Source organism: Oncorhynchus tshawytscha, linkage group LG24 (assembly GCF_018296145.1).
Source record: "Oncorhynchus tshawytscha isolate Ot180627B linkage group LG24, Otsh_v2.0, whole genome shotgun sequence".
NCBI lineage: Eukaryota > Metazoa > Chordata > Actinopteri > Salmoniformes > Salmonidae > Oncorhynchus > Oncorhynchus tshawytscha.
The window spans coordinates 7,288,822-7,297,176 of NC_056452.1; the positions used below are offsets into that span (position 1 = coordinate 7,288,822).

At 40.6% G+C, this 8,355-nt stretch overlaps 1 protein-coding gene across 1 annotated transcript; it reads right to left on the bottom strand.

Moving 5' to 3' along the window:
* Positions 1 to 386: 386 nt before the first annotated feature.
* LOC112223788 (zinc finger protein 239) lies at positions 387 to 7,965 on the bottom strand. The gene is made up of 3 exons (XM_024386993.2): positions 7,640 to 7,965; positions 7,372 to 7,459; positions 387 to 1,841 (listed from the first exon to the last, which is right to left on the bottom strand). Exons 1-3 carry the CDS (start codon positions 7,649 to 7,651, stop codon positions 883 to 885), a joined length of 1,059 nt encoding a protein of 352 aa, XP_024242761.1. The 5' UTR covers positions 7,652 to 7,965; the 3' UTR covers positions 387 to 882.
* Between the last annotated feature and the right edge of the window lie 390 nt (positions 7,966 to 8,355).

An 8,355-nucleotide genomic window follows, 5' to 3' on the forward strand; every position in this document is an offset into this window, starting at 1 on the left:
CTGACCTCTTTCTAGAGTTTCAACCTGAAGATCACGGATGTCATGATTTGACCTTGTATTTTTCAGAGTATCACAGCTTTTTTAATGTGGCAACTGTGTAGGTGTAGACACATGGTGTTCCATGATCAGAACTCTGTAATCAGAACACTAAAACTGCATGAGCTGTCAAGTCAACCACCTGATAGAGGTCCTAGATGTCAGGGAGCTCAGCCCCAGTGATGTACTTAGCTGTCCGCACAGCCCTTTGTAGCGCCAGGCGATCGAGGGGGGTGCTATTGCCATACCAAGCAGTGATGCAGCCGGTCAGTATGCCATTTAGCAGACACTCTTATCTCTACCAACTGAACTAGTGTCAGAGGACTAAATTAAAGCATAAACGCTTCAAATGAGTTTGCAACTAAAGTTTATTGTCAATATAACTTATGACATTGCATATGTTTTGTGATTGCAATGTAATGTGTCCTGACCCTCTTATGACAAATGCAGGTTATACAACAAAAAGTTAACATAATTTGCAGGAGATTCTTGTTCCCTATAGTCATGTTTTTTTGCTTGTCATTATCAACATATATAGAATAAAATTCACACAACTGGATCTATCTAGTAAACACATTAAAGAGATTTCTGGGTAAAAACAATTCAAGTAGTTTCAGTGTAAAAATAACTATCTAATTAACCAAAACCATCCAATTAAAAACAAAACATTGAATTCCTATGCTGTTTTTAAACCAAGGATTAAACCATGAGAATATTGTGCCTCTAGTATTCCTAAGAAAAATGTGAGCCTCAAGGTTTCCCCATCGGCAGCATTTTGACAGCTGAGTATTTCGCTAGTGTTTGACAATGTAGAGAGACATTACTACCACACGGAGACCATGACTTTTATAATTTGTGAATTTTCTGGTGTGATTTTAGGGAAGATGCCGTTGTGAAACTTCTCCCACAGTCCGAGCAATAGTATGGTTTCATTCCAGTGTGTCTCCTCTGATGATTTTTCAAATCTGTTGAAAAAGCAAAGCTTCTCTCACACTGAGAGCACTGATATGGTTTCTCTCCGGTGTGAATTCTCTGATGCTGTGTTAAGTTTCCAAATGAAGAGAAGGCTTTGCCACAGTCAGAACATCCGTACGGCTTGTTGTCTAGCCTGTGCACTCGCTGATGTGCCGTTAAAGAGTCTGCCCTAGCAAAACCCTTCCCACATTCAGTGCATAAGTGAGGCTTCTCCCCTTTATGAATTTGCTGATGTGTTTTGAGGTGATGTGATCTGGAAAAACCTGTCCCACAATCAGGGCACATGTATGGTTTCTCTCCAGTGTGCACACGCTGGTGTTTTTGCATGTTACCAAAATGTGAGAACCCCTTTCCGCATTCAGGACAGTTGAAAGGCTTCTTTCCTGCATGCACAGCGCTCTCATGCGATTTGAGGTTTCCCAATTGAGAGAACCGCTTTCCGCACTGAGAGCAGGGATAGAGTTTCTCTTTGGTGGGATGCTGCACCCTCTCTGAAGTGTGAACTCTCTTGTGTATGGTTAAGATGTCTGACCTAGCAAATACCTTCCCGCACACAGAGCATTTGTATGGTTTCTCTACACTGTGAATTTTCGCATGTTTTTTTAAATAGTCTGACCTTGAGAAACTCTTCCCGCATTGAATACAGCCATAGCGTTTCTCTCCTGTATGCGTTTTATTGTGTAATTTCAGATGTCCCAATTGAGAAAATCCCTTTCCGCACAGAGAGCAGTTGTACAGTCTGTCTGATTTGGGCAGCTCTCTGTCTGATTCCCCTGACTCCGAGGAAGTCTTCCCACTGTCGGAGTGTGAGTTTGGGCTCCCTCCTGGCCCTGGCAAAAACAAACAAGATCTTGAGTTAGACAGATAGAGCTTAGTAAATCTCCACATGATAAATTGTCATGTGACCAATCCAAATCAGGGCTCTAGACTCCCTATTCCTAGGTTTACGTTAGTGTAGGGGACTGATTTAGACCTGTGACAACAGGTGGGAACAATCAATTATCTGGTAGAACAGAAATCCAGCATTACTCTGGACCTTGCAGGGTAAAAGGCGCTGCATGGTCAATACAACATCTGCATTGGCCGTGCAGTATTTACGCTCATACTTCTTGTGCTTTGCAGAGCAGCTCAGAGCTGTTGTCAAGGAAGTGAGTTTGTGTTTATACAGGAACTCCCCCCCCCACCTACCATCAACCAAACATGTCAATGCAGAGCTATACAGAACCTCCACATTGTTACAAAATTTGGGATGCGCATGGCGATGCGGTTCGGAACTCAATTTGGCCTCTGCATGCCTCCGCCATTGCGTCGCACCCTTTTTACAAGTCACAAGTAAGTCTCAAGTCTTAGAACTCAAGTCCCAAGTCAAGACCGACAAGTCCCAAGTCCTTAAGTCATGTGCTCTTCACCAAATTGAATAGAAATTCATATGTTTAACAAGAGTAATAGTTAGTATATTAAATTTACACAAATCATGAATGCTTTTAAAAATATATATATTTATTACTTTCCAAATAAACTTGATATTTTCATGGAAATATATGGATAGCCATGAGATAAACATCAATGAAACAAAACAAATATTGTAGTGCTCTCTCTCTTCAGATATACTCTAGACACCTAAAACAATCCTGTCATAAAGTTACAATAATTTAATAAAATCTTCTTCGGGATCGGTGTCCCTTCCATGGGACGGTTGAGCTAATGTAGGCTAATTTAATTAGCATGAGGTTTAAGAAACACAAAAATTTCCCAGGACATAGATCTGGCAGAAAGCTTAAATTCTTGTTAATCTAACTGCACTGTCCAATTTACAGTAGATATTACAGTGAAATAATTACATGCTATTGTTTGAGGAATGCACAATTTTGAACATGAAAAGTTATTAATAAACAAATTAGGCACATTTGAGCAGTCTTGATACAACATTTTGAACAGAAATACAATGGTTCTTTGGATCAGTCGAAAATTTTGCACATACACTGCTGCCATCTAGTGGCCAAATTGCACCTGGGCTGGAATAATACATTATGGCCTGTCTCTTGCATTTCAAAAGGTACAATTAAATACAAAATAACTGTTGGTTTATTCTTTGTATTACCATTTACCAGATCTATTGTGTTATATTCTCCCACATTCCTTTCACATTTCCACAAACCTCAGTGTTTCCTTTCTTTGTGCAGCTTCAAATGTCAAACAAAGTTGGAAGTTGTTGCGCCGCAGTCTAATTTTCTTCTTGCATGTTTTCCAAGTTGCAATCTGTTTTTTTGTTGACTACAGCGTAGTCTTTATATCCCAAAATAATAATTTGGGGTATCATCTTTCCAAGGGCTCCGTCTGAATTCACCTGCCGACGTTCCTCTGCACTGCCACTCGCAACTTTTTCTCCGCTGGCACAATTTGATTGGCTGCTCTCTGATTCAAACTGTAATCCGTTAAATGAAGAATTGATGCGCTGAACACTTTTTTAATAGCATCATTTTTATATATTTGGGCTTGGGGAGGGTATCAAGTCAGTTTGAGTCAAAAGGCTCAAGTCCAAGTTAAGTCACAAGTCATTGGTGTTAAAGTCAAAGTCGAGTTGAAAGTCTTTTTTTGATTTTGTCAAGTTGAGTTTAAAATAATCATGTGACTTGAGTCTGACTCGAGTCCAAGTCATGTGACGAGTCCACACTTCTGATATATCATACACTGCATTTGAGGAAACAATGGGTAAGTAATTTGGATTTGAAAGTTGATCAACTTGTAAACTCACTTTTGAGAAATCTTTCAATGTTTTGGTACTACTATTAGAGAGCCCTTCTTTGTCTACACCCATTCACACCCTCTTAAGCCTTAGCCCCACCCATCTCTTTAAGGGTTGATCTGACCATTCTGTACTAATTTGCCAGCTACTTCCAGACACCTAAGAGAGAAAGAACCGCTCACTGAACATTACTCGCCCTAGCAGAGCTGGTTAGGCTGTTATGTTATCTTCTTATGGCTGGGGGCAGTATTGAGTAGCTTGGATGAATAAGGTGCCCAGAGTAAGCTGCCTGCTACTCAGGCCCAGTTGATAACATATGCATATAATTAGTAGATTTGGATAGAAAACACTCTGAAGTTTTGAAAACTGTTTGAATGATGTATGTGAGTATAACAGAACTCATATGGCAGGCAAAACCAGAGGAAAAAATCTAACCAGGAAGTGGGAAATCTGAGGTTTGTAGTTTTTCAAGTCATTGCCTATCAAATATACAGTGTCTATGGGTTCATATTGCACTTCCTAAGGATTCCACTAGATATCAACAGTCTTTAGAACCTTGTTTGAGGCTTCTACTGTGAAGGGGGGGGGGGAATGAGAGCGATTGAGTTAGAGGTCTGCCAGAGTGGCATGAGCTGATCACGCACGCTCATGTGAGAACGATTTTATGCATCGTTTGACATGTTTATACGAACTGTAATAACTTTTTGAACTTTCGCCTGGACTTGCCCGTGCCTCGCGAGTTTGGATTTGTTTACCAAACGCGCTAACAAAAGGAGTTATTTGGACATAAATTATGGACTTTATCGAACACATATTGTGGAACTGGGATTCCTGGGAGTGCATTCTGATGAAGATCATCAAAGGTAAGTGAATATTTATAATGCTATTTCTGACTTCTGATGACTCCACAACATGGCTCGTATCTGTTTGGCTTGTTTTGTTGTCTGAGCACTGTACTCAGATTATTGCATGGTGTACTTTTTCCGTAAAGTTTTTTTGAAATCTGACACAGTGGTTGCATTAATTAAGGAGAAGTGTGTATATAATTCCATGCATAATAGTTGGATCTTTTATCAATGTTTATTATGAGTATTTCTGTAAATTGACGTGGCTCTCTGCAAAATCACTGGATGCTTTAGAACTACTGAACATAACAAGCCAATGTAAACTCAAGATTTTTGGATATAAATATGAACTTTATCGAACAATACATACATGTATTGTGCAACATGAAGTCCTATGAGTGTCATCTGCCATAAGAAGTTATCCAGAGTGTTAGTGACTGCAACTCTGCTGTCAGATAGTCCGTTTGTAAATTCAGAGTGTTTCACGTTCAGAGCGCACACTAGATCCTCAATAAGTAGGCTTGTTCTGAAAGCTCTGACCTCACAACTACAGTCAAGCACCGAAGCTAACTGGCTAACTACTTCCAGACACAATGAGAAAACACCCCACTCTGACCATTTTACTCACCCTAGCAGAGCTGGTTAGGCTTGTTTCATGTTATCCAGAGCATTGATGGCTAACTGTGCTGCTGGCAACAATTGAATTACACTTTGTTTATGACGTTTACTGACACCGGACATATTCAACGGGTGTTGAACGTTAAAATATTATTCTGCGCTCTGGCACACTAAGACAAGCTTCTTTTGTTAAGAAATATAGCTAGATAGCTAGCTAGGTAAACAATGAATCCAATGCATGACGTAATGTTAGTTAACAAGCCAGCCAGCTATCATTAGCTAGGTAGCTAACAGTACACTAACTTAAAATGAAAATACTTTGTCAAAATTATAGTGGAGTCTTTTGTTAAGACACATAGCTAGCTAAACAATGGACCATAATCACAACTCATGACGTTACTACCCTGCATGAATCTGCAGCTAGCTAACCAACCAGGTTATATGGCTATAACTAGTCAAGCAAATGTGTCTGAGATACGAAGATCATACACATAACGTTAGCTAGCGACCCAGCCAGCTAACGTTAGTTAGCTAACAGTACACTTGAAATGAAAACACTTTGTCAAATTTAGAAACGTGTAATATCTGAAAATATAGCTAGCTAGACTATCTTATCAGTATACATGGTTGGACGCATCTCCTGTCTGATGCCATACATGGTTGCTCTTAGTTTGACAATGTATCCAGACTGGTATTTTCTCCATCTCCTTAGCTATCATTCTCTAGCTAAAGTTAACTGGCTAACAGTAAACTTTAACTTGACATTAGATTTATGCAGTTTTACTACAGTATACGTTTTCAAAAAGATGCGTTCGACAGGATTACCTAGACATACTGACCAGCTCCAATAGACAGATATGTGCTGTATGGCAGACCAATCCAAACTCATCTCTCGGCATGTCCAGCCCACTCATTATCTCAGCCAATCATGGCTAGCGGGAAGGTTGCTCACTTCTTCTGTGGCTAAACCAACTAAGCTTGTAATTTAACGATTTTATTTGTATTTACAGATGGCATACAAGTTTGATAAGGCACATGAAAGTTCACATGTTCGAGAATGCATTTCTTAAAATGTTTAAGTCCAAACGGCTCTCCTGTGAAGTCGTCACTTGCGACATACGCCTAGTTTCCTGAATCGGGTCACAAATCTTCAAGGCAAGTTATGCTTGAATGGGAGAGACTAAGGCAGGGGTCTCAAACTCATTCCATGGAGGGCTTGGAGTCTGCAGGTTCTTAGATTTTTCCTTTCAATTAAGCCCTAGACAACCAGGTGTGCGGAGCTCCTTACTAATTAGTGGCATTAATTAATCAATCAAGTATTTTGTTAATGATATAGCCTTGTTCTGTTCAATGTTCTCTACCTATATAGTACTCTTAATACCCCCAAATTCATGTTCAATTCAAAAGAATACAAGATATAAATTGCTGACACCATTCAAACCATTGAAGGTTCGGAACTTTAAAGCCAATTATCTCAGAATCATCTTTTTACAGATAGAACCTTATACTGTAGCTCTCAAATTCCCTTCTCAGAGAAGGACAGGGAGGGAAAGAAGATCGGGACCAGGGTTGCCTACGCCTGCACTGAGTGCTGCAGGCACTTCATGTTTTTGATTTAACTGACCTGGAAGACCAGGTGTGTTCATTTTTAGCTCAGTTGGTCAGGGCTGCGTTCAGTACATAACGTAATAGAGTGTTCAACTGAACTGAAGCCATGCTGCACTGATCGACCAGTTGGAAAACCGGGAAGGGCTGGGTTGCGAGTTCAAAAGGCACCCCTGCCCTTTAAATACGTCACTCGTTGCTTCAAGTCTGTTAAAGAACATTTTGGGAAAACGTTGTAGTTCAGTAGAAAACGTTCCGCAACCCTGATCAGGGCCTAGATGGAACAAAATCCAGCAGTACCTGTGGCATTCCAGGAACAGGATTGCCTACCCCTGCAATAGTGTGTGTCATTTTCAGCGCGTGGGCCACTTATTCTGCCAATATTCATTGATTTGTTTTCTCTATGTAATCAAAATGCAGTTAACCAGTCCTATCTTCCAAATCAGAATAAACTAAAGTAAATAGCAAATTAAGAAAAAAGGTCATTGGGGATTTTTTTTGTACCACAACACTTATCCAGTAATAATCCCCAGCCACCACTCTTACTTTGATAACTGAAATCGCCATGGTCCTCTTCTTCTTTGACTTTCAACTCCGTCGGTTGGTATTTATTCACCAATGTCCTGCCATGAGGCTGCGTAGATAAATGTATAGATTAATGAGCATGAACGCATTCTATAAAAAAGCACGAGTAGCCTATATCGCGCTCAAAATCCTACAAGAGCTCCACGTGAAGTGTGTCTCCTGCCTCAAAGTTGTAGCAGACATTAACCAAAGCAAAGGGGCAATGGTGAAACAGGCATGCCAAATGTACCTCTTCTTCCATCGCGTCCCGCAAAATCTAGTAAAGAACATGAAGCCTATGTAGGAGGCTATTATTTGGAGCAAACTTTGTGTTAAAGTCTAGTCTGTAGGCTAGTCTGTGTCCGGTAAAGCGTCGACTAACAATGTAAACGCTCCCATGGGGCAGAAGTCAGCTTGTTGTTGTGATTCTAGATGGCCGGGACGTCACGCTCCAGGAAATCGATGAATCCGGGAGAAAGAGGGCGCGCGTGTTTGAAAAAGGGAAATCGTCGTGGTAGCTATTGATAAAGAAGAACATCAAGATGAAGCAGCTGCTTTACAAGTGGGACGCACTTTTGAGCGCTACATCCGGAGGGGTTCTTGCTGATTTTAGGGAGATTTGTGAGGTGGTAGTTTTTGGAAAAAGGGGACCCCTTGCCCTTTGGCTGATTCATTTGAAGTTTGGGCTCCCGAGTGGAGCAGCGGTCTAAGGCACTGCATCTCAGTGCAAGAGGCGCCACTATAGTACCTGGTTAGAATCCAGGCTGTATCACATCACAGGGTTGTGATTAGGAGTCCCATAGGGCAGCACACACTTGGCCCAGTGTCATCCGGGTTTGGCCGGAGTAGGCTATCATTGTAAATAAGAATTTGTTCTTAACTGACTTGCCAAGTTAAATAAATAACTATGTTAAATAAATACAAAATTAAAAAGTTGGGTGCTGTGGAATCGATGAGGGTAACCAT